Source organism: Centrocercus urophasianus, unplaced genomic scaffold (genome assembly GCF_019232065.1).
Source record: "Centrocercus urophasianus isolate 14NV4802_14NV808 unplaced genomic scaffold, USGS_Curo_1.0 seq_12, whole genome shotgun sequence".
Classification (NCBI taxonomy): domain Eukaryota; kingdom Metazoa; phylum Chordata; class Aves; order Galliformes; family Phasianidae; genus Centrocercus; species Centrocercus urophasianus.
In genome coordinates, this window is record NW_024884364.1 from 11,464,120 (window position 1) to 11,490,885 (window position 26,766).

General features: G+C 39.1%; 1 protein-coding gene across 9 annotated transcripts in view; it reads left to right on the forward strand.

Moving 5' to 3' along the window:
- BBX (BBX high mobility group box domain containing) overlaps positions 1–26,766 on the forward strand; it is a 127,783-nt gene that overhangs the window by 42,272 nt on the left and 58,745 nt on the right. For 2 of the 9 annotated variants that reach the window (XM_042809682.1, XM_042809681.1), the window contains exon 3: positions 6,979–7,059. The exons of 5 other annotated variants lie outside the window; for them this stretch is intronic. In XM_042809682.1, the coding sequence (XP_042665616.1) occupies positions 7,024–7,059 (36 nt within the window). In that variant the 5' untranslated portion in view covers positions 6,979–7,023. Of the gene's footprint in view, positions 1–6,978; positions 7,060–17,710; positions 17,835–26,766 lie in introns of all 9 variants that reach the window. 2 more of the 9 variants (XM_042809684.1, XM_042809688.1) reach the window with 1 other exon arrangement.

The following is a 26,766-nucleotide window of genomic DNA, read 5'->3' on the forward strand; positions in this document are numbered from 1 at the left end:
TTACTGAAAAAGTGCTGGAATATTTAAATGGCTGCTGTTAGTACTGGTACCTTGTTTTCAGATGGCAGTGATGCTAATTTCAGTGGTTTATTGAGAAATCCTTTGAAGTCATTCATAATCTCAGTCTGGCTCCATCCCAACATAGCATTTCCAGGTCATTTGCTACTAAACAATCTGTTTATGGGCTGTGCCAGTGCATCTTGCTGGATGAGATGACTCACACTTGTGCAGTGAGGAGCAGAAGTTTCTGACAAAGCTTGTTTCCCCAGCTGGGACTTCAGCAGCAGCTCCACATACGGCAGTTCTGGAGACCTCTGAGGAACTCCTCACACTGCCAAGTTGGCGGCCAGCAGTCTTTCTTGAGCTCAGTTGTGGTGGCAGCAGGTGAAAGTTGTAGGTGTAGTTTCCAGGGAGATGGACAGTATGCAGCAGGGCTCTTGCAGCCTGAGGTGGTCTGTTGTAAATCCTGTGTGGAAGTGGAGTCCTGATAGCAATTGGGTGCTATGTGTTCTGAATTCTGAAATCCTTTTTGTTTCTTTCCCTGAAAAGCAAAGCAAACTTCAAATATAGTACTTGATGCTTATTTGAATATAATGGACATCACATGTGTCATTGGCAGGGTATCTGAATTCATCTCACAGTAGATTTGTGTATCAAATGCTTTGTTTGAAGTTGGCAGAAATCTGTAATGTCTCAGTTTCAAACATAACGTAGGGCAAGTCCCATAGATGTGGGTGTGCAAACCTAATAAGTATTACTCATTAAAAAAAAAAGTGAACTCAAGATAAATAACTTTTTGGTGTACTAGAATTCTGCAGTTGCCCTTGGCATTGTGTTGGTTAGGCTTATTGCTAGAATGGTTAATAAGTACGGGATACAGTATTCTTTATGTTGCTGTGCTTTTTCACAACTGCTGAATCTTATTCTTAAGGCCTTACAGATCTGCCAGGGAAAGAGTTAACAATGTAGTCACTGTTATTGGAGAAACAACTACATTTACAGTTATACTATGCTGGAGACTCAGAATGCCTTTTGTTTTGTTTTTCCTCACAGACGTGGCAGATCAGGCATAGTGAGGAAATGCAACTGAAAGCTTGAACAACTGTCTTGATTCCCCTTTCTCTTGTATATGCGTAAGAACTGCGACTGCAGGTTTGCAAGTTTTGTTTAGAAAGCACAAAAACTGGCAGTCTCCTTGTTTGTTTTCTTCCTTGACAGTCTCGAAACTGACATTTTTGGTAAAAATGTTTAAGTAATAGCTAGATGTCTGTGACCTTCTCCCCCACCCTCCTCCTCCACCTCTGCAAAAACTGTTTCAGTTCACCACTCTGATAAGGTCTATAGCTGAACGATGACATAGCTTTGGGGAATGAAGGAGTATGCCATGCTGTTCAGCAAATACAGTCTGCAAACACAGGTTAATGGTTAACTACGCTTAAGTCTGGAAACCATCATATAGTAATTACAGCTAATTATGAGACGATACAAGTGCATTGACATGTGGTGTCCTGGGAACACACTGTACCTTCAAAATGTGCTGCTGGGAAAAGGATTCAAATACTACTGTGCTGTCCTAGGAGAAATAGCGTTCTTCAGAATATAATAATCTTATAGCAAAGCCCGGCATAAGCATGCAGGACTATTTACTTAAGTGAAGGTTTGATACAAGCATCTCTGAAGAAAGGCTAGTCAAGTCCCACATTAAGGGGATGTCCAGATGTGCAATAAATTATTGCTGCTTCTTGGCTGAGGAGCAATGCATGGAGCAAAGGCAGTTTCTTGTGATGCATTTTGGAAATCATCAGGAGCTTGTCTCTAGCACACTCTGTTTTGGCTCTGTGTTGAGTGTGTTGTGCTTCCCTATGACTCTCCTTCTTGGTAGCCTCTGTGAAATCAGAATTTTTATAGCCAGCTTTTCCTGCCTTTCTGCCTTCAAATGAGAGACTGTGGCAGAAGGAGGAACTGGCTTCCCCGTATTTTCTTTGCAGTACTAAATGAATCTGTTCTTCATCCCCTTGTATTTATCCTTTTTATTACATATATTGTACCTTCTGCTGAAAGTCAGATTCTGCAAATGAATCAAGATCTTATGGCTAGTGTTTCTGCCCATTAATTCATCTTACCAGTGTCTCACAAGATCAGCAGGAGCAGAGCGGTGAGGGCTCAACGGCCATGGTTCTTAAAGCTTCATCTTGAGAACATTTACATTTAGGCACAACTTTTCCACCAAACATCCTGTTTGTTGACCTCAGAGATTACTTGTATTCTTGAAACTGAATACAAATGTAAATGCTTACGAGCTGGTGAGCACAGAACTGGGAGGTGAGCTAGAAACTTAGCAATGGAGTGTAGAGTTCATTTTCCTGCTCTCAGGCTGTGGACTGGCTGGTTGGTTGGTTTGTCTGGCTTCAGCTATTGCTCTGAAAGGATAGGTGTCTGTTGGGGTCCCCTGGTATGTCTGCTGGGCCTAGGGAGCTGCTCAGGTGTCAGTCAAGACCTTGTTCGGGCTACAGAACCCATCCTGAGTAGCAGGTGGATATCAAGGCTTGGTTTAGGCCATGGAATCCATCCAGAATAGCTTAACTTTGTGTCACAGTGTTGTAATCTTTACAGAACAGGCAACACTGCAGTCAAGACACTGCTTCATAGTTCAAAAAGCAGTATTTCTTGCACAATACAATAGTTAATGTCATCCAGACACTGTGTCAGTCTCCCAGGTCGATTGTGTTTACACTGAGTAGTTTTCTGGGGATGCTCACAGTGTTTGAAGACACGGTAAAGAAGAGATGCAGGACTGATGAGTGACAGTAGTTCAGTTGATCTGTGTGTGGTGTGTACTGGAGAATATAAACATTGTCTTGAGCCTGCTTAAGTTGCTTCAGTTCTGTCAGCCTTCGATTTGGTTAATAGTGTAGGTAAAGAAACAGCTCTGCAGTATCTGTAAATGCCTTTTAGGAGCAGGGATGAAAGTACTCATATTGATGTTTTCTGTGATAGCAGGCCTTTGGAGTACCTGGCTTCTTGCAAGCAAAGCTGTTCTTGATTTACACTGAGATTATGATTCAATCCCAGCACACCTGCTTTTTGTTGTACTCGAATTTACATGGGGGCTGCCTTGAGAACTGAGCTATTGTTACATTGTCTGCATTGACCTGAAGAGAAAGGAAATGGTTGAAAACGTAGCTGAAGTTGTGCTTGGATGAAAACAATTAGAGATCACAGAGCACAGGGGATCAGTACATTTGTAGCAAGTGTATGTAGTCTTTGCATGAAACTTGGGGCTATGAAGTAATTTTCATTGGCGCTATGAAGTAGTTTTCATTCTGTACTGTTGAGATAAAACAGGAAAAACAACTAGAATTTTTTTTTAACCTTGGGAAAAAAGGCTTTGTTATAAATCTGTTCTCTTTTAACATAGGTCTTTGTGGATTGTGGTCATACTTGGAATATCTTCATTTCCTTAATTAAAATGCAGTGCCTCCTATTTTGAGACTAAATTGGACTAGAGAGAGATTGCGAAAAAGGCAGTATTGCTGAGATTCTCTACTTTCCTTGAAATTAGTTTGGATGAGAAATCAAATTCAGGTGTTATTCTTCAGTAAAGACCATGGGCTCTGTCAGAGTTGCTATGCTGTTACATGTTTGGGAAAGGATAATTTTCTTTTCCTGTCATTTACCTTGATTATAACTTCTACGCATAGGTTTCCCTTTCTGCTATCTGTGCAGCTACTGATTTTGGAAGAGAGCTTGATGTTGGGTAGGCGTGATGTCTCTTAAACAGACAAAACAATATGGGTAAATGTATAACATGGGGAAAACAAGTCCTGTCTAAATTACTTTAGAAGAATATTATTCCTCCAATTTCTGTTTGGTCTGTGTTTCTTTGCTTTTCTAGATTCTCAGAGTGCCTAGCATTCAAGTTTTTCATGGTTTTTTTCTATTTTGTTTTTTGTTTTTCCTACTTTATGGCTAGTGTGAGATGGCTGTCCAATAAAACTGGAGGGTAACTTTTAAGGCAAGGTTTCTATGATTGTATTTATTTTTATACATATGGAAATAGGAGACTAGAAAGCTCTTGATTGATACTGGAACAGCATATCAGAGCAAAATATTTTCTTAAAGCTAAATTGCAGGTGTGTGTGAATGTATTTACTATCTGGGCCTATTATTTAGACTATCTTCTATAATTTGGTTGATCATAGGGAAAAAATTAGAAGCAGTCAGTCTAGCTAATTTTTGAAACTGACAGCTTCAATATAGGAAAGATGTATTTCAGTATCAAAGAGTATTTTGCTGCATTACATTTTGTTCAATGAGTGTAATTCTACTCTTTTTTTTTTTTTTTGATACTTTTTTTGCCATGTGTTGTCATTCAGTATTTAGTAGTATTCTGTAGAATTAGGAAAAAAATACTGTTCACGTATTTGTGCTCACTGTACTGCTCTTCAGTCTTTCATAAAAGACTATTTTATTATTTTTTTAATACTGAATTCTGTCAGTTGACTTCAGAGCAAAACAATGGTGAAGATTTTATCATTAATTTTCTTTCTTTCTGTTGTGAGGACATATTCATGCTTTTCCAATTTATTTTAGGTGTTAAAAGAGAACTGAATAGGGATAAGGATCCTGCTGAGCTGAACATGGCACAAATGAGCCTCCAAAGATGAATTGTCCTCCCAAGCACTAGTTGTTTGCATTTGTGTTTATTTTGGCTTATTAAATGTCTCAGTGGTTATTACAGACATAGGAATTTTGCAGCAGTTCTGCACACCTGTCATTCTGGCAAACCATTTCTGCAAAACTAGAAATTAGTCTTGAGAGTTTCTGACTTGCAGACTTACTTGGGAAGAATGCCAGAAAGAGATGAAATGGACAGCTGAGGACTTGCATTAAATTCAACTTTATCATACTAAAAAGGCTTGTTGGGCTGTAGGTTACTTGTAGGATTTCTCTGACAAATAGGATGAGTGCAGAAGCTCAAGGAATGATAGGAATTTTCTTTGTTTGTCCTCTGGTAAACTCAGCTTGGGATGTCAAAGTTAATTGGGTGATTCTTGGGGTTAAAAGTGAATCTTGGGCCTGATTCCGTCTCTGCTGTCCTTTTATGCTGGGGTGGGAAAAAGGGAAATGGGTCACACGCATGGAAACTGGACTTGTAGACAGAATCTGGTGGGTAGGTTTGGTGACACAGAGCTGGAGTTACCGTCTGTTCGCTTACGTTTCTGTCAGTTCTGCTATAGTAATGGAGCTGATAAAACTGTTGTTAACCTCCTGTCAGTGCTCCCTTTATCTGTCGAGTCAGAAAATGATAGTTTTCTTTAGCTACTTTTAGGAGTGTGTATTTAGAGAAGGCACATTTATTCCTAATGCAATTTCATGCATTTCTACTTTATCCATATTGTATGCTGAATAGCAATCCAGCAGCACAGTTTTCATGTGGGACAGCCCCATTCAAATACATGTACTTAAAGAAGTCCGGATGAGAATTTGAAATGAGTATTGTTCAGAATAATAAAGTTGTACAAGTGTTTGACTGTGGTGATATTGATAATTCTATATTGATAAGGATAATTCTATATTGATATAGGATAATTCTACCATTGGCAGAATTAATGAGACATCAGTGTACTGGTTTTTATAACACACTGGTTGCTGGTGCATGTAAAAAGTCTGAGTAATTCGGGTAGAAAGAAAACATTCTGTAGAAGTGTCACAAATTTAGCGACTTTAATTTTTATCTTCTGTAGAGTCACTTCTTTTGTTCTGGTTCTGTGTGAATAGATATATAGAGCATAAATAACATAATAATTTAATGTACATATTTAGATAATGAATAATAAATAAGAGGAGGTTTGAAAACTCCGTTCCTGCCCTCCCCTCTCCCCCTATCCCCCCACACACACCCCCTGCTGCTGAAATTATAGAAGTGAAATCTGAGCCCTTCCTAGTCAACACTAGGAAGGTTTTCTGTGAACATCTTTGTGCTTCTGCCAGACTCAGGCCAGGAAGTTTGCTTTGTACCCAGTGCTTAAGCAGAAATCCAAGAGTTTCCTTCTCATCCTTCAATGCGCACCCATCCTCCTTCCCCAGCAGATGAGGGCAGTTCCAGCTGCCTTGGTAATTTTGTTACATGTGGATCAGGATGCAATGAAGACCATGTTTTTTAAAGTGCTGTTCAAACTTCATCCTAAACTCTGAGTGCCGGAGCATGCAACTGAACCCTCTCATTCAAGGGAGAGCCTATCCCAACTAATTAAAAATAAAACAGCAGAGGAAAAATATCTAGGAATAGTGGTCATTCACTGCTGTGTACTTCTATAACAAAGTTAGAGGTGGATTTTTTTTCAGCTTTGTGGATTTCAACTCCCATCATTTGGCTTCTAAAGTGAAGGAAAGCAGAAACAACCAGATTCAGAATTTGCAACATGCTAAAGGGGCAGTCGTGCAATTTCAACTTTCCATGGCTAGGTGCCTGAGTGTTGCATGGATGTCATGATATGGAGGTATGAGAGAACACTTCCCCAAGTGCTACATGACTATCTATGAAGCAGTCTGTTCAGACAGGGAGGGCAGGGATATTTCTGCTTTTGCTCTCAGGGCATTTCTGCAGCTTTTCAAGCATCCAATAGAGGTTTAATATTCTTAGCCTTAACCTATAACATGGAGATGATAGGTGTTTGTTTCTGCAGTACACAGTTCTAATCAGTTGATAGTATTTCCTTTTCTCCTCTTCATTCAACGCGAAATGAAACATATAGGTGCACTTCCTCTGATTTTCTTTTTTTTGGTGTTTGAATTTGCATTTTTTCTTTCAGATCACACAGTTTCCCCACTTGTGTTTTGATTTGGCTTTTACTTTTTAGCTCGCCTGTAGACTTATCCCAAGTAGTTTGCATGTCTTCCATCAGTATAGCTCAAGGCCTTCTTTCTTCGGGTATTTTGTTTACCTTCCTCTAACACACTGTGCAACTTTCACAGTGCCCAAAAAATCCAAGGCAGACTGGTTTAATCAGATGAGATCAAATGTATTGGACTCCCGTGACGATTTATCTCAATGAAGTGAGTAAAGCCTTTTATACTCTCTTGTCTGTCCCACCTTGTTATGGAATTAGGAATGATCCAGATATAATCTTTTAACTCAAAAAAAAGAAGTTGTTATTTTAATATCACATAGTTTGCATATTTTAGGCGCTAGAGGGCAGACTTGTACCTTTGTGTATAAATTAATAACTGCAAACTAAAATAATTAGCTGTAAAGCTATAGAAATAAATGCCCAGTGAAAACAAACATTTTGATGCGTGTGCTATTTTAATAATGCGAATAGGAAAATAACTTTTTACTTTAAAGATGTTTCATTAAGGATTTCATTGTTGTCATGTATTCAGAATTTCTTCAGCGCTCTGAAATTTGCTGACTGATTTTAGTTGAAATAACAGTGACAGGGTTGGTAGGCAAGCTGATTCCCTTCTGTCTCCCTTTTTGTAAATACATTGCCTCATAGAAACTGTGCCTATGCATATGCTCTGTGCTCATAGGTAGCTGGGTAAACTAAATTTTCCTTTCAGATAACTAACAAGAATGTTGTGGGCAAAAATTAGTCACTTGATATTTGGGTCCACAATGACCATTTTTGTTTTGCATCTCTGTAGTTCTTTTCCTAGTATGAAGTTTGGATATAGTCCTGCCATGCAAGTGGGAAGCATTTTGCAGTGAAGTAAGAGATGGCAGGCACCAGCAGAACATGACTGTTGCTTGTCTTAGCTACTCTTTCCTTTTGTTAATTTCTCAGTAGCAGGTATGTTTAAAATATATATATAGTAATGGAATTGATTCACTCAGTGCTGTCTTGTGGATATTAAAAATGACTGATTTATTGCTTGTTATCTCACATTTTACACATGGCAGGAGAGCATCTGGGATGTGCCTGTTACATAGAAGAAGGCTTGTGTTGCAATGGTGTTAGAAAAGCAGCAGTGTGATTAGTTGCTAGAGACTTGGAGGATGCTGATACCTAGCATAAGAATGCTAGTGGGGAAGGGTTATCAGCTGTCTGTGATAAAATTCCTTTCCATACAGAAGAATGTATGAAGAACATTCTTCAGAGGGATGTTGCTATTAACACCTCCTCCTTCCATGGATTTCGTAGTATCTAATGACTATTTTAAAGATTCAGCTCTCAAATTAGTTTATTTAAATATTTCCTGACTGTAAGTAAAACCTAATTGATTCAGTTTTTATAAAAGCTTGCACCTGCAAGTTTCTGAGGCTTCAGAATTAGTCCCTAAATTAAACAGTTCATAATGACTTCTATTTGGCCTCATCAAGTTGTTGACTTGGTCCTGTTTTACCCAGCATCTCATCTGGTCCTAAGACATGCTTTCTGTAAAGTGGTATTTTCTGCTTGCCTTTTTATTAGTACAGGCAGACGTTAAGCACTTTCATGAATGACAGCAACAACATCAAAAGGACCTGTTCTCATCTTTTTTTTTTTCCTCTGAACACATTTTTTATTGTACCTTTAAATTTTCAGCCACTCCATTAGTAAGAGTGGTAAACATCCTTCTGAGACAAGAGCAGTGACCTCAATTATGCAGGAACAAACCTCTCCATTTGGTAAAAACCTAGTGTGAGTGGCAACATTCTACAGAGCCCAAGTGAAGGACATGTGTGTTGTTCCCACCCAAGATTTAAATGCAGCAGGATCTCTTCCTTCTTTTGCAAGGCACTTTCAACAACCTCTCTTTTCCACCTTTGTTTTTTAGTTGAATTGCAGCTTTGGCAAATAGACACTTAAACTTGTGTGATCTGTTCATAGCAAAAGGGTAAAATGTGAGATGGTTAACAATTAAGAAGAATATACTCAATTGGAAGTTTTTTTCCCACCTTTTCCTACTTCTAAACATGTTACTAATTGCCTGAAACAATAACAAGTAAAGCACTTCAGATGTAAATGGCGATGTTCAGAGATGATGCTGTGCCTTCTAGACAGCTGCACTGCGCAGGGCTGCTAAGAGCTGCTGCCCCCTTCACATGTTTGCTGAAGAGGTTGTCTGTTGCTAGACTTAGCACAAAGATACCTTCACTAGTTCTAATGGACACCTGTATTTCAGCTTGTCTTTTCTAGATCTTTGTCTCCCTGTCTCTCTCTTTTTTTCCCTCTCTTTGTGGTTTCCTGGACCTCTTAACTCCTGCTTTTTGGATGATCGTACTCACTTGCCTTGCTCTGAGTGCCTTCTTTGTAGCTGTGAGACACTTGATCAGAGACATCCCTCCTCCTTACTCAGGATTTTGCTTTAATGTTTAACTGAATTTCTTCTTCTAGTTTTTGGAGTGTTTTTAAAGAATGATGAAAGTTAGGTTAGTGGTAACTGAAAATGTAACAACAGTTACTTTACTCACTCATTTAATGCACTCTTAAGAAATGGTGCCCTGGGATGCAAGTAATATGATTACTCGGATTTTCTGGTATTATCGGGTGATTAATCTTCATTTGCACTAAACATTTTGGACTCTAGGTAAATTTTTTTTTCAGTGCTCAGTGTGTTACATTATATATTGCACTGACAATCTACAGCTGCTCATGATGGGTGCCTTCTGGGGAATGCTTGGAGAATAAGACAATTGGCTAAATGAAATGAAAATCTGCCTGATTCTGGTTGGCAGAGTTACCTGCTTATAGGTCCCAGAAGCTTTTTACAGAGCTGTAAGTCATGGTACATAGAGTAGAAAATATGTATCAGGTGCTACATATAGTACAAAGGTGTTAGTGTTGTTTTACACTGGGAATAGGACATTAAAAATAAGATTAGATGTGTTGGAATTATATTAGAGCTGAAGGTGTCAATCAAAAAGTTACCTGTAATGGCCCTTAAACAGCAGACTGCTTGCATTCGTTCACTGGAAACTGGTACAAACTTTGCTTGTATTTACCTTCTGTAGCCTGGAGGTTCAGGAAGGAAATTCTGAACAGATTCCCAAATGGCAGGAACAGTTAAAGGCAGCATAAAGAATTTCAGTATTATCCTTGCATCTTCTGCTGCTCTCAAGGGAATGAATGTAATGCTGTTCCATCTTCCACTTCCCCTGCTCAGATGTATTCCCTGTTTCCTACACTCCTCGCAAGGGTCTCCCCAGGTCCATGGGATGCTGGGAGCTGTTAGCCATGACCAGCCCTTGCACTAACCTGATCTGATTAGGGATAGTTGCTGATAGGCTCCGGGTGTCACGCCTATCTGCATGCTTGGTTGCTGCCAAGTCCTCCTTCAGCATCTCCTTGCTGAATGGGCTGTGGTTCAGTTCCTGTGCACAGACATCTCCCTGGTCTCAATACCTTTACTGCCTCTGTGCAGGGACTTGGTTCATGTATTCCCACACGGGTAATCTGGCAGCTGTTGCTGTTCTGTCTCAGAAGTTGCTGCACAGCAATAGCAATACGTGTGGTGGTGATGCGGCTCTGCTGTGCTCCATCTACAGGCAGGCGCGTACATTGTCAGCTGCTTTTTTCCTCTATAGGGCTATCCGATGATGCTGGGAGCAGCTCCTGTACACAGGCTTGAAAAAGACTGGCAAGGCAAAGAGGTTGGTTCCTTTAGTTGAGAGTGGCCTGAAAGAGGTCAGGAGCACACACAAAGAAATACCACTGTATTTTCAATTATCCTTTCAAAGCCGTGGGAGCAAGCTTGTACGAGCTATACAGGTATTCATGTTAAAGAGCATCTGCTCATATGGATAACATTAGGAATCACTGTATTTTATGCTAAGTTTCATTTTAATTTGAAATCCTGTTCTGTGACTCATTTATTTTGAACAAAATCTGAATTAACCTATAAAAGGTATGATTTTCCTTTTGAAGTGGATTGTGATATTATCCGACCAGCCAATTGATTGTTCATTCTGTTCATTCAAAGTGGAAGGCTGTGGAGAAGGTAGCTTCTTTGGAACACAACACTGCAAAGAGGCTGGGTGTATTTCTCCCTCTCTTCACGTAGCACTGAACAAAAGTAACAACCTATCCTATTTCTGATGGATGTATGGGCAGGTTCTTTTTCTTTTCAGCTTCTGAGAATTAAAATCTGTTAGGAGCTCCCAAGGGACCCCTTGGGAGGTGATAGAGAAGAGCACTTTCCACAACCCTGGCTTGTATTGCCCTCAGTTTCATTTTTTCAGTACATTTAAAAGTGGGTAAGCCCCAAGAAGGTTGGGGTAGAATTGCAATTTCTAATTTATGTGATTCTAACTGATAGGCAGGATCAAAGCAGACAACATTATTAGCTGGGGTAACTATCAGACCTGTAGCTTCATGTGAGCATTTTCTAATTCAGATGTTGGTTATTGCTTGGTTTGGCTTTCTGCATTGGAGACACACAAGCAGCTGTTACTCTTTAAGGACTGTATTAGACTATATTGGGTGAGCCCTTGGTAAAGATTGTGCATGAGGCAATAGCGTGAAATGTAGAAAATTTTGGTGTTGTATAAGTCACTCTGAAAAAGCTTTGTGGTAGGGGGTGATGTCCATTTCATGAGTGGGTCCTACTGAGATAGAAAATGAAGTTGAGCCACTACTGTAAAGCTGTTCTGAACTGTAAGGATATATCTTCTGGTGTACATAGCTTCTGTTTGCTTGATGCTGTTTCTCAAACTTGATATGTTCAGAAGGAGAAGGTATTTGAAATGTTAGCAGGAGCACTCATCACTTCATGCAAATCAGACAGGTAAATGGTGGCCTGATGACTGTTGAGTGCAGCCATTCTGTTTTCATCATCAGTTGCGTCTCCATGGTGTTTCTGTTGCTTGTTAAGGCGTTGGCCTTCAAGGTTCCTGGGGAGCTGTTATGTCCATGTCTCCAGGTTGGGACAGACAAAGCTGACCTCCAGCTCTTCCAGGGTACTTGTGCTGGTGAGACTGTCACGTCTTCACAAGAAAAAGCCTCTTCTAGACAGAAAGGGGTATTTATTTCTTCCTTCTAGCTGGCTTTGGTTCTAGCAGCAGTGGCTTTCTTTAAGCGGTCCTGAAAGCAGAAGGTGAGTAAACTTTACTCATCACAAACTAATGGTAATTATTTGAGGAGCTCATGGTGTGTTGGTTGACAGTTTGTCGTAGTCTGTGTAAGGAGACTGAAGACTGTGGATGTTAGTTGTGACATGTGATACTGTCTCACTGTTCAGAAAGGTGTGTGCTTCCCCATTTTCCTCTAACTTGAGCAATAATTATAGCTTAAACACGGCCTTAGGTTAAACCACAACTGTGCCACCTTATTGATGCGGAAACTGGGGAGTTGGGTGTGCACACGGAGATCAGGACTCTCCTTGTTTTCTTTTGGATCTGTACAAAAGCTTTATTGGATTAGGATGGGCTAGATAACCAGAATCTGGCCAGCACCTGACTCTGTGTATATGAGCCTTTTAACACTGTGTTCAGTCTTGAACAAGTTGGGTGACGTTACTGAATTGACCCGAATGTTGTGTGTAGTCAGGGAGGCCTTTGGGATGTGGATGCCTAGTAGGTGTTGAATTTGATGGGATGGACCTTGCAAGATACCACTTCTCTAGGCTGTGTTTCAGCAAAGAAAAATGTTAATTAAATATTCAAATCTACTGTCTGATGCTTTGGCTGGGAGTACTGTTGTTGCTTTGGTAAGGTAAAATAGATAAACTTCACAAATCTTATTGATTTTTCCTCCGTATAAAGCTTCTTTCATTTGACTTTCATAAGCCAAGAAAGTGCCTAACCTGGCTTTTTGTGTGATCAGCTACACAGCTCAGTATTCAAATTGTGGCAACTTAGTACCGTTTCTAAGCTCATAGATCTGTTCAACCTAAATAAAGGTAGTGAACTCTCTGAATGCTTTGTTTTGTGATGCTTCAGGTTTGTGGTGTCTTTTATCAGAAATCTGTCAGGTTTTTTTGTGTCATGCCAGTTGGTACATATGTCTTGAATGCAAGTCCCATCATTCAGTTTTATTCCTTTGACATCCCATGGACTTACTGATGTTGAGGAACCTGCCTCAGCTAACTGAAAATAATGGTTATTAGACTGAAATAAAAACTGAAAGCATGTGAGTTGGTTTTGATTTACTAATGTGAGTTCCTGTGTAAATAAAGGCTTATTCTTGTACATGTAATGTAAATTCCATAGTCCAAACAAGGGAGAAATGTTAGAAGCCTATCTGCTGATATGAATGTCTGTACTTGCTTATCAGAAGTTATGTGACTCAGGTAATCTTGAGAAAGCAAAATGTCGAATACTAAACACTTGCTGGGTGATGTAACTGGCTTTTACATTGTTGTGGAGCTTTCTTGTCACTGAGCATAAGTGATCTGCCGAGATGCATTTTGCCAGATATTAATGTCATGAATTATCTAAAGTGATTCATAATTGAAAAGAGTCTTTCTAAAGGAGAGGGGGGGAAAAAAAAAAAGGAAAGAAAGAAAAAAACCACAAAAACAAGCAGTCAAAAAACAATGCTCTTTTCAGGCTCTCGTAAATGTGTTTATATAAAATAAATTTCACAGTATTACAAAACCTGCAAGTTGTACATGTCAAACTGGATCTCAGCTATATCAATTTAGACATAATTTCACTATGCACATAATACAACAGTAAAATTCTAATTTTTGGGAAATTATATCTTGTTTACTTTCTCCAATGAGACCATTTTAAAATGATCTCTGAGTTGTCGTGTGTCTTTATTGCACAAAGCAGGAAAAACAATGTTTCGCCTCTATCAGCAGAAGTTGGTTTTTCTTCACAATATACCTGTTCAAAGAGCTCACAATGCATACAAAATGCTCAGCCATATTGTAGATTTTGTGAAGCATGAAATTAAAAATCTAAATATTTATCCTGGGTTTTCCCATTAGTGTGTCATTTGGCTTTCCTGCGGACTCCGTGGTGAAGAGGTGTTTCAAACCTATGTCACCTATGTCATAATGCAGTTCTTGAGAGGTATCCATGCATCCTACAAGCTGTCAGTTTGTTTCCCCTTTTTTGGATCATTTTTCTTCATGAAGGAAACTTGATTTCTGTAACCTAGCATAGGAATTGTAGGCTGCTACGGGTTTGGTCTTACTTTTCCTTGCAACAGTGAGGGCACAGTGTGAAATAGTCTGAGAGTGATCGATAGAACTCTTTTGAATACAAGGATGACTGATAGTTAACTAATGGTCTATCTGTATTCCCAACTCATATACATGCTGAACAAAATTTTTTTTGTGTCTGAGCTTAGTATAACCTTATATATATATTTTTGTAGAGGTTCTTCAGCAAAATGGTGGATGGAAAGGAATGCTTTTTGATTTTTAGGTTTTTTTGATTCCTTATCTCTTCTCCAGAGAGATACTGTTGCCAAGTTGGCTTTTTTTTTTTTTTTTTTTTTTTTTGTGCTTGCATCAGTGTGGTGGTTACTGCAGATACAGCATGTCTATAATTTTGTGTAATGATGCTGTTTCTTGTTAATAAATACTAAAGGCAACAAATAATCGACAGTTGTTTTGCAGACATTGCACAGCTCACTAAATATGTGTTTTGGAACTGAACTTAAAGTAAATTCACATTTACAGTTCTCTGTAAAAAACAAAGACACATCGTCTTAAGACTTCAGGAGACATCCAGTGGAGTTTTGCCTGGAGTCTACCTAAGCACTAGCAGATAGACTAGCAGATTGCTGTGCTGTTACCTGCACCAGGGAAGATTGACCATATTTGATGAAGTCAAAATTACAGCCAATGGTAAATATTCCACAAATGCAGCTTTACTGTATTGTTTACAATTATTTTGACATATCAATATTTGATTAATAAGTAATTGTTCAGCAAATTGTCATTAAGAGGGGAAAAGTTGATGTCATTACTGTGTCACGTGATAGAAAAAGCAGGAAATTCTCCTCCACTTGAAAAGATCCAGTCTTGAAACAGAGAGAGAGAGGCTTCATCAGTGATTTTTTTCTTCACATCAATAGTTCTGTACTAATAGTTTCTTTGCAGTAAGCTATATTTTGACTTAATGCAGGTGCAGATGGAGTTTTTACTTGGCTTGTGGCAGAGTAACTAGATGTAAACCTTCAACAGATATATCATGTCTAAGTACATATCTCTGTTTCCATCTAGGAATCTCTTTATAAGCATAAGGACCTATTTTAAAAAGCTCATTAAAAACTTTTTAAGCATTCACAAACATTCAGTTTTACCTGTTGAACAATCATCACAGATCCCCAGCAGTGATCAAAAGAACTGGGAGCAACAGTGTTGCTGCTTTTGTTTCTCTGTGGTCACAAAGATACGAAGATAAAAACCATAATGCCTACCTGTAATCTTAACTATCCAATCTTGTTTTTGAGGTGTGTGTTGCTTGTGAAGTGGCTTTTTTGTGTTGGCTGGAGGTTTATTGTTTTGTTGTTTTTTTTTCAACTGACGAACACATGAAGCAGTTTTCACCATCCAGCTAGAGCTAGATTGCTCATGCTTGTTTCTTTTTTTTTTTTTTTTTTTTTTTTTTTGTGTGCAAGAAGCCACTTCTTTAACTGTTGGTTAGGGAATGCGAGTTTTAAATAAGTAATAGTGTAAGCAAAATGCAAATTCAAAGTTAAAATAATCTGTCTTGCTAAGATGATTTCTTCTTTCAGTTTTTATTGGCCTCTGGTGCTTTTTTTTTGCTGGTTCTCTGGAAACCCTTATCCAAAGGAGATGCAGTAAAACAATGCAGGCTGAGATCCTCTACTTGTGACAATGCTGGTTTCGAGTGCAGCAGTATCAGATTAGAGTTTTATCCCATACTCATAAGGTGTATAATAAGGCTTTATTAAAAAGAAATACCGTACAACAACAAAAACTCAAGTGAAAAGTGTAGTGTTTTCCACATGCTCATACACATATCCACATGCTACTGTTCATAGCGAACAGTAGAGTCCTAAAGCCATAGGACCTGATGAGAAAGGGAACCTGTGTGTTCTATGTGCTTTACGTGTTCTTTTTTCCAGACCTCAACATTAGTTATCAGTGCCTCTGTTAAATTGTTTCCCCACACGGTTTTATTCATTTTATTTTTCCCTTCAGATCAGTTTTCTATCTAATTGTGCTGTTACCAGAGGTTTGCCTTTGCTACTGTTGCTTATCTTGAGGCTTCTGGCTTCTAGAAAGTATTTCAGCATGTTTGCCTTCATGTTTGGGGATTCTGTTTGTTCTGTCGATGTCTGGTTTGCGGTTGGCTTTTTTTTTTTTTTTTTTTTTTTTTTTTTTTTTTTTAATTTAATTTTTTTATTTTTCTTTAGTGGTAAACCTGTGCAGTGGAAGTGTGAATTAATGGTAATTGATATCAGTACTAGCATGCTTTTTCCTCTGAGCTAACTTTGCTTTTGTACTGAGAATACTTACAATGATGATAACTCATTTGTTCTTCTTAAGCTTTAGCTAAATGTTTGACTTGTCATAATTTAACCCTGGCATAAGGCAAGCTGATCTATTTAGTGCCAATGTCAGAGTTACCAAAGGCTAGCTTTTACAAATCAGGTTTTAGTCTTTAGGACCAAGATGAGTCATTTAATCTGATGCAGTGAAAATAGAAAAGTAGAAAAGATGCTGAGGCGTAGAGGCTCATTTTCCTCTTCTTGTGATCAATAGAATTTTTTTCTATTGGGAGTAAATTGTTAAGGTGCATACAGTGTAACATTGGTGGTGGTGTTGGTAGTGTGGTGGTACATTGGTACTGTGGTGTTGTCCAAAGAGCAGAAATTCAGGTTTCTTACAGTTAATAGAGGAAAAAAAATATTATTGGAGTCCACTGAATTAAAGGAATTCCCCCTTCTCCATTAACGTACTAACATGAAGAGAGTGGAGTTGAGCAAATAGGTTTGCACATCTATGCTTATGTCTTCTTCTTTCCCTCACCACAGTGTCCCAGTTTAAACCAGTGGAGGAGCTCAGATAACAGATAATGAACATGGCATGGGTGCTAGGATATGTTTTCTGCTGGGACACAAGGAACCAACCATAAGCTGTGGAATTAGTGTTTTCTTGTAGCCTGCAATTATTGATGGCCAATAATAGTTTATGAGAAACTCATCACTTTCCCGAAACTTGAGAAACTATTAAATACTCATAAGGATATTATTGAGTGATGAAAGGCTAAATGAATTGTGGCTTGTTGGTTACTGTATTAAAATAGCTTTTTCTTCTCATTGAAAAGTTGCTAGATCTCTTGTTATAAAATGGTTAAAATTATCTGGCTTTGGTAAATGTTTTGCATTATGAGCAAATATCAATAGGTAAGGATCACTCAGGAGTTTCAATAGGGAAGGCTTCTGAGTTACTACTTAATAAATGGAAGATGTTTGGCATTTACACGTCTATGAAATCTACCCCTTCTGAGAGGGCTTCATTAAGAGCCCATCATTTGATATTCTTAGGATCCACAGCCAGGTTTGAGAGGGTTTTGTATTCTGTAGTGAGGTATCTCTGCACTTAAAAAGGGAAATCCGCTTTCCTGCTTCCTGATGAAGTTTCAGTGCAAACTTGGACTGTTAATAGAAAGAACTGTCCCAGTTGATTTCAGGTGTTTGATTTTTACAGGCTGGCTCATTTTAGTCTTTCCTAAAGAGATCTGTGTGCCTCCACTTAAGGCTTCAGAAAGTTGCATGCATCACAGAATTTGCTACTGAATTAATACATCTCAGCAATTCTAGACTATCTAAAAGACCTTCCACCTCTTTTCTCTCAGACTCCAAACCGTGACAAAGCGGAGCAAGTTAAGCCAAGCTACTGTGTGCCAAGCTACAGTTTGAATTGAAAAGTCCTCTTCAAGGTTGTTGAATGATGATCCTTGGGCATCTTTACTGGTTTCAGTAAGTGATTAACAAATCATTCTGGGGCATCTCCAAATGCTTACTACCTCATTAGGGATCTGGATTGTCAGGGAAGACTTGTTTTTGTTAAGGTACCTGAGCATAGAGCACAGACTTTGAAAGCTGGTGTATCCGCAGCAGATCTCCAAGGATGTTAGTCATCTGGATTTTAGAATTTGTTCATCGGGTGCCAGGTGCACTTTTTTATTGTTTAATTACATGCATTACTTGACCAGAAAGCTCAATCATTGGCTTTTGCTGTCTTGCTTGATCTTAGAGGCTTTTAGGGGTTTCATTAGACTCACAATGACTATGTACTCCTCCTCTGACTGAAAAATAAGCTTTTCTTGTCAAAATATGAAGAAAAGCTTGGTCTGAATTGGATTCAGATTTCCAAATGCAATGGCAATGTCATGCTTTGTTTTTTGAGCGGAGAGGCTTGCAAACTTGTATCTGTAGGACTGGGTAGCTTTCTGAAAAATTAGAGGAGGAAGGGTTGAGCCAAACAAACTATGGTATGTGTTATCAAGCTGCTGATATTTCCATATCTTCTGTGTTTAGAATTATTGGCAAATGTGGTAAGGGGTTGTAATCTCAGGTTATTACAGATCAAATAAAGCAGTGTCATTTTTCCCATGGATTATGCATGAAGTAGAAATCAGACCCTGAGGTGTCTAGTTGTGATCTAAGGTGCACAGAAACATCTGGGGTACAGTAAGCTGGCTGGCCTCACCTCAGTCCTGGGAAGATTATGGCACTTGTCTTCATCAGAACCATTTTCAGGTACATGAAGGACAAGAAAATGACTAGAAATAGCATGGATTTACCATGGGCAAACTGTACCTGATGAACATGATAGTGTTTTGTGATGAAGTGATGAGGGCGAGCAAGTGGCAGAGCAGCCTGCTTATTTGTTATTCATTTACTCCTACAGTAGCACAGCTTTTGGCACTTCTGCTGAGAGTAGAAGGCTCAGAAAGCCTCTAATTGACTCCAGCTACCTGAAGGGCAATCATGAAGAAGAGTATTTCTTAAAGATATACTATGAAAAGACAGCCAGAAGCAGTAGTCACAGAATGCAGCAGGGGGAAGTTCTTGTTGGGCACAAGAAAAAGTATCTTTCATCATGAGGATGGTGAAGCAGGAGCCAGGGAGGTGATGGAAGCTCTTAAACAGTTCTGAAGTTAAGCCTGCCTTGGGCAGGACTAAACACCTCCAGATGCTACGTACGTAGCTTTCATTGTTTCCTTTTCTTGAAATAATGTTTTATTGGTGCTCTTAGATTAAATATATACTATTTCCTAAGGGGAAAGGCAAAAAGATATTTGCCTTAAGTTCTTCATGTGCAACTTGTTTCAAATCGCTAGCTTTGAATCTTTAGAAGTGGAGTTGGCTGAATCACGTGGTTGTCTTACAATGCGTTAAAAATAAACCAATTCTCCTTCTCCTAAAAAGAGACTTTTATGTTCAGCACAACTCAAGGTAGTGATCAATTTTTGGAACATTCAGCATGCATTTGCCTTAAAAATGGAGGTATTGTTCCCTGCTTATTTCTGATGGTTTAGTCTGAAGAATATCTAAAGAGATTTTCAGGGAAAATGCTGGACCTCACATCTATAGCTGAGGGCATAAAGCTACCTTTTTGATAAAGAACAAATTTTCTTGCTAGCTTGCTTTCTTCCATTAAGTTGTTCGTGCCCAGCGTCCACTGAGTTTCAGTGAAAGTGGCTGTGAGAATGCACTGAGAATATCACCAATTAAACATCCTCATCTCTGTGGATGGTGCTAGCTGTTCTTCAGAATTTTGTATTTGCTACTCTCTGAAGTATAAGGTTTTTATGTTTGTTTGTTTTGTTATTGTTGTGTGAGATACTAAAACACAACTTTTTTTATTTTTAATTTTTCTTAAACTGCCTGGCTCTGATTTCAGACTTTTTCTGTCAAACAAAGTAACTTAATGACTGCATGCAGAATTGTAGCTTATTTTTCACGTGCATCTGTTTCGCACACAAAAAGTAGTAGGCTTGTGCTTGGTGTTGCATGGCAATCTGGGGGGAGGTTCTCTGCTAACTTGGCTTGGATCATTTTGTTGTGTGGGCTGAGAGGCCATCCAGTGAAAGAAGAATATACAGAATAATTTTACCCTCAAGTGGGCTGGTCACTCTGTAAGCCAAAACTTCCATACCTTTCAAATTAAGTGCACGTTCTTATTTAATAAGTTAATTGAAGGTTGAGGTGCAGCAATTTAGGTAGTGAGGTACAAAGCTATGGGACTTAAAATTATTTCTCTCATGCTCATTAGGTTCTAAAAGGGGATTTTAAAGTGCTGAGCAGCTTTTGCAGGCTAGACCTGCAGTAAAATATAATTCCTTCTGAGGATTATGCACACCAATGCCTTGTGATCTGACCTCGGCAGATCCATGGGGCTCAGAGGTGGATCTAAAGCATGCCTTACTAAGGAGATGTTTAATGTAATTATCCATATAACAAGCAAACAAAAAGATTGTGAAATGTGGAGGCTTCCTCTTCTAGGGAAGTAAGTACTGGGATCAGAGTTGTGAGCTCCCTTCAGCTTTGACCATCAGTCCATTGCTGCCCTTTCTTCAACACTGTTTTCTAGTTGGTAAAGTTATCTATGTTCCCACCTTCTTAAAATTGATTTGAAATCTGGATTCAAGAATGAATAAGAGCTTACCTTTTTTTAGTTAATTTTTTTTCCCTGTTGAATTTAGTTCTGCCACAGCAATGTAGCTGTAACAAGTCTTTTCAGTAGAAGAATAATGGAATATGATGTTTGATGACAGTGTGTTTTTAACTTTGGCTTTGTCTTGGACTCTGTGATCCAACACTTTATAGAGATGGACATAAGCATACTTCCATGGAGCTGTAACTCTACTGAAGAGGAAGATGAATATTCTACTTGTAAGATTTCAGAAGCCGATTGCAAAGCAACCCAAACAGATACCTTTGTTAGCTGATTGGCTGCCTGACAGTGACTTCATGTTTATGACTGGGGTTTCCAGACAGATATAAGCAAACACATCTGTCAATACACATTGAATTTAGGAGCTGATGTGCACTGCTTTGTTACAAAGGTTGTCTCTGTGCCAGATACTGTAGCTTTGATGCGTGTAGCCACATTCAATCAATGAAATTAACTAATTAACAATACCCAGCTAAGAAGAGGATACTGGGACTGCTCCATTGTAAAGCTAGCATGCTAAGTCACCAGACTTAGTCAAGTACTTAAGCTTTAGGCCTATGTGAGATCAGTTGTTGAGTTCAGCATACGACAGAAATCTCTTGATATAGCACTGTAGATTTTTGGCTGTCTCTGTTGTAAGGACAGCTTGGAATATTATAGTGTGGTAGCTTTATTCTCCAGGATTTTCTTAAGTGCTTGGTTGAGACTTTGACTGTTTACTGACATTAGCACATCAGAATTTTCTTTCTAATAATGACAAGTCATTAAGTTGCCTTGAAGAAGCTCAAAATAGAGAACTCTCATTTATGCCTTGCTTTTTTTCCTAAGTCTAATATGACAACAGCATGTGATATAAATAACACACTTTTTAAAAATACTAAGTAAATATTTCTTAATATCGAATGGAGATAAAATTGAAAGTAACCACTAGATGGCACTTGAAAATTGGGTATAGAGATATACTATCTGCTTTCAAAATCATTACGAATTTTGGTAGATTTTACATCAATCTGCACAGCTCTGGGAAAAGCTGGTGTTTCCAAAAACAGAGTTAAATTAAACCACTAGTTAAATTAAACCAGTTACAGAGTTAAATTAAACTAGTACAGCTACTAAGGAATCCAGTCTGCTTTAAAAGCTCATTCTTGATGCAGAAATGCAGCCTAGAAAGGAGTACTTGTAAAACTGAAAAGTATGTGCAGATTAGTTTTCCACTGATTTTTATTTGTATCCAGCTTAACAACTCAGTTCTGTCCTGACATTGTGTTTACCTTCTCAAACTGTCTAAATTGAAATGTTTGCTCAAAATGCATTGTATGTGCTGTTGGTTTAACATTTTTTGAAATATTATTTTAAATCAATAGCTAGGATATTAACCTGGAATTCAGTGGGGGGGAGGGGGGGAGAGTGAGGCTTCAGGAAAGGATCCAACTCCAAGAGCACATGGTTTTTCCTTTTACTCATTTTATGTGCTGGCAAGAGAAGAGATTGTGACAATGTGATTCTGCAGAAAATAAGATGGTAGCTAGGAATTTATTTATCAAGTCAAACTTGTGGCATTTCTGTCACTGGTCATTACAGATTCCTGTTTTATTTGAAAACTCCATGTAGCCTTTTTGTTTCTGAGATGCATGAGTTGCAGTATTATGATGTTATGCATGTATGTATGTATAATGATGTATGCAGTATTATGAGCTAATAATATTGGAAGATGAGCAAATCTGAGTAAATACTTTCTGTAGTCACTTGTCTTGATTCTTCTTCCATAGGAAAGATGGGTAGGTTGTAGTTGTTCTAAGGGGTTGTTTGGCAGATATCTTAATCTCTTGTCCTTGAGTTGAAGAAAGCAGAAGTAGATAAACTGTAATGTTCAGTTGTGCAAGGATGTTTTATGGCCTATTAAATATGTATTAAGGGACTAATTCTTCCATTTGCTTACACAGCTGTATTTGGTTCCCCTGACACTGGTAGCAGTTATGATTGAATTTTGTTATGAAAGCATTACGCACATGGTAAACCTTAGAATGGATTACAGTGGCGACAGACACAAGGCCACGTTGTCTGCTTTTTGTGTAAAGTGCTAGGACACAATCAACAAGAAGTGAAAAGGAGAGTCAAACAATTTTCCCTTTCAGCTCTTTTCACCCTGCTATGTCTGCAGCAGTAACATCTCATTTGTGCTGTTTTGTGTTGTGCAAAAGGATTTGGCTGTACTACTGCCATGACTGGACCTTAAAGAAACTTGCATGCCTACTACCCAAAGATGAAAATAAAGCTCTCAGATTGGCAAGTAAAAAAAAAATGGCTCTTTATAATCCCATTTGCCAGTCTTCAAAGGCTCTGAGCAAAATGCTAAGCCATCCCTCTTGTTAATGCAAATTTCAATTTGACTTCGCTTTCTTAGCCTCTTAGCAAGGAAGCTCCTGCTGAACTGCAGGAGCTCAACTCAAACTCAACTCAAATTCAACTCACGTGAATTTGATGATGAGAGCACACATGTACCAAAATTCACTAAGTATTTCCTTCATTTTATCTGTGATCTCACTGGCTGCAAAGCTCTTTAGACTGGGATTAATTGTTAGTGATTTGCAAAAGCCTAATGATTCAGTTAACAAATCACAAAGGTTTTCATTTTAGCATAATGCTAAAATAATAGTAAGGCACAGGGGTGACAGCTGTCTCTCTCCTCTTTAAACAGTTGGAAGTAGTCTCGATCATGAAGGATCAAAAGATTCTTGGGAGTGTGTATTTGAATGGTAGCTCAGTTCTGGCTGCATGCTTTCATTCAGAACAATGCTTCTGTCTTCTGAATTTTCTCCCTTGCTTTCCAAGAAGTATTTTTTGGATTACGCTGTTGCTATGGTCTCATGCTGCTCTACAGACAGGCACTCCTCTCTTTTCTGAGAGGTGGTTGCATTTCACAGTCTCTCCATGTCCCTGGAGCAAAAGCGTGTTCCTGATAAATGGTGCTGCGTCAGCAGAGGGCTTTTGTAGCTCATTTTGTTGTTATTCCCTCCTTTGTGGGAGGAAGCATCACAAGGCACGTTTCGCTCTACCGTGTCTTAGGCTTTTATTCTGCTCACCTGCCAGGATTTGTTGGCTCTCTGTCCTGTTGTGAAACGAAGAGAAAAAAAAAAAAAAAAAGGGGAGCGGAAATACTGCTTTGGAGAAAATAGGTGCTAAATCCCTCTGCCCTGGCAGATTGTTTCTCACTTTGAATTAGCAGCCCAGGCATGAGAGTGTTAGGGTAGCTGCCCTCAGATAGGTGTGTAGGAGGCATGACGCTGCTCCCTGACACCTGCCTGCCCGGGGAGCCCTGCCCGTTGCTGCAGCTCCTGCTGGGGGAGGCAGAGATGCTGACTGGCGGGTGGGGGAGGCTGCTGTAAGGTGTCCCTGGAGTAGGCCTACCTGCAGACTGCAGCTATGGATTGTTTTGTTACAGAAGTAACAAAAAAAGCTGCCTCTGCAGCTGCTGAAGGCTGAAATGAATCCTGTAATGATAAATGGCCTGTGTTGGTTGAGACGCAAAGTCTTCAGGCAACAAGTGGCTGTGGGACGAAGCCACACAATCTGGAAAGAGACACTGACACAAAAAGGAGGGTGCAGTTAGGCTGGTTATTTAAGAAGTTTAAATAAACCCCCCAGAAACTTCTGGGGTTTGTGTTTGGAGGCAGTGATGCTGTTTGGGTAAGGATGTTAGTGATTTACTTTTCCTCTGGTGCAACATGGCTTCCCCTGTTCGGCACAGGAGCACTTGGCAGCAAGGGGAGGGGGAGCAGCGCTCCTCTCTGCCACCTCAGTGAGCCGTGTCCTAAGGACAGTGGCATGGAAATCATTCGAGTGGCTTGGCCTTTTTCTTTTTTCATCATGTGTACCTGCCAGCAGTGGGGAGTTGTATGTTTAAAAACGTGAAGCATAAAGGTGAGCTTTCCATCTCCCCCCCTCCCCCGCCTGTGTAGTTGGGGGGGCTCGGAATTCTGTGGAGGGGATTTGAAAGTAAACAGCTGCATCTCAACTGCATCCTTGCCCTGGCTGGTTGTGGTCTCCTCCATCCTCCGCTTCATCTCCCCCTGCGCTCAGCTTTGTCCCTCTACCTGAGTGCTGAGAGTGCCTCAAGGCCTCCACCAGCTGCCTGAGCCTGCGGCTGCTCCTCCTGGGAGGGCACTGCCCCAAGGGCCAGCGTTATACCTTCTTCCCTTAGCAGGTATTCATTGTGGCCTCTGTGGGTGGCTGTGGGGTGTTTGGTCGTGTGTGGAAGTGGTGGTATTTCTGCTGGAAAGGAACTGTGCAGCCTAACCAGAGCAAACATGGGGGTGGGTGGTTGCTATGCGATCCCTGAGGCTTTCGTTAAAAGCCATATCCAAAATGCAGCAGGACCCACGTCCACTGCCTCAGTGAGGTTATTTGAAAAGTCATTCTCCACCACGTGATCATTTTACTATTTGCTTTTTAAATGTGTGATTGGTGTTTGAACTCCTGTCTGTTTTCAAAGGCTGTATTTAGGGTAATACGAAACAGAAAATAAGCGTTTTTGACCATTTCCCAAACCATTTGTCGCTTCCTAAAGGTTGCTTTTCTAGGTTCTTTGATGGTCAAATGTTGACTTTGTAGGTTCTGCAATTGGTATGCCCTAGCATTGACAGTTGTAAGGTAACTGCTGGTAGTGCTTACCTAATGAGTGGCTGTTACCTGGCATTTAGACTGGGGAAAGACATTCAATTGCTAAGTTTTAAGCAGAGTGTTGTCTGAAATGCATTTGCCATAATAAGGTGCAGTCAGCTGTTTGTTCTTCATAAGGAAAGCTGCAAGGTTTATGCCTGTGCTGGAGTTTTGTTTTTTTAATTTCCTAGTCGGTTTACTCATACGTACATAGTAGCAATAGCACCTAGTTCCTAAATGTTTGCCTTTTGGAGGCAATATTTGTAAAAGAGAGTTTACCCTCTTTTTTTTTTTTATGAGGATGTTCCTGATGAACTTCTTACAAAGCAAAATATTACCTTATATTTTTTTTTCTAGTTGTCGTCTATAAATGAAGAGGGGGGGGAAAAAAAACAACTAAACCTGAATATAATTATTTAAAATCGGTTGTCGTGTAATGACTTTGCAGTAGATTATGTATCTCTTGCCATCTTTTGAAGTCTTTTTTTCCTTATGTTACACTTAAACTTCATGGAAAGATTAATGTTTGCGTTAATGCCTTTTAAAAACCAGTTACTTTAAGTGGTAATACAAGCACATCCAATACTCCTGGCAGCACAGGTAAACTTTCCTGTGTAATAAATAAAAGCATTATGAGGTTTTGTTTTTCCATCCTGCATTTTTGCTGTCTGCTTGTGGCTTCTATTTGGAAAGCAGATCTGGGTACAGTTCAGCACTTGAGATGCCCTTATTTCCATTCTGACTGACAATTCTGAAGAATTAACAATGACGATATTAACCAAAAGGAGAACTAAATGATGTCTATGTAATAAGGCAAGTGAACACTAATAACAGATGTATTCCTGTTTGTTTTGTTTTTTTTTTAAATCATTTTGATAGCATAGGAATAGATGATGTTCTTCTTGAGCTTGGGTTTAAGGGCTTAAATTTTTGTTTTTGAGGGGAAAAAAAAAAAGGAGGCAACTCAGAGTTTAGTTTAAGAAAATAAGGAATAGTTTAAAATCTTAGCAAAATGAAAGTATGTCATTAAAAATTAAGGAAGACTTGTTGCTGACTTGTTGCTGTGTTGCATGTGGTGACAGCCTATCCCAAATGTCTGCCAGCAAACAGAACTCCACTGAGTCTCAGCATGTCCCCTATTAAGCCATTGCATCTCTGAAAGTAATAAAGCTCATTAATGGCTTTCTGCTGTGAAACAATAAACAATATATTCACAGATTGGTCAATAATTAGTGCCAACTAGCTTTTGTCCTTCATTACAGAAGTATTCTGACTCAATTATTCTAGAACTAAAAGAAACTTATTTAAAAAAAAATCCTTTTGTATTCGCTATTCACATAGGTGTTTTTTTTTTTTTTTACAATGCAGCAATCTCCTTTTATATGAGAATTCTAACGCCTCTTCAGCCCACTAAACTTGAGAAAGTGACTTCATTGCGTAGTCCCCTACTTCTTATTTAAACAGTTCATTTCAGTGACTCCATAGCCCCCAAGACTATGAGGCATTAATATCGCAGTTGTCCTCTTGTCATTTTTGGTTTTATGAAATGAGAATTTTGATAGTGAGAAG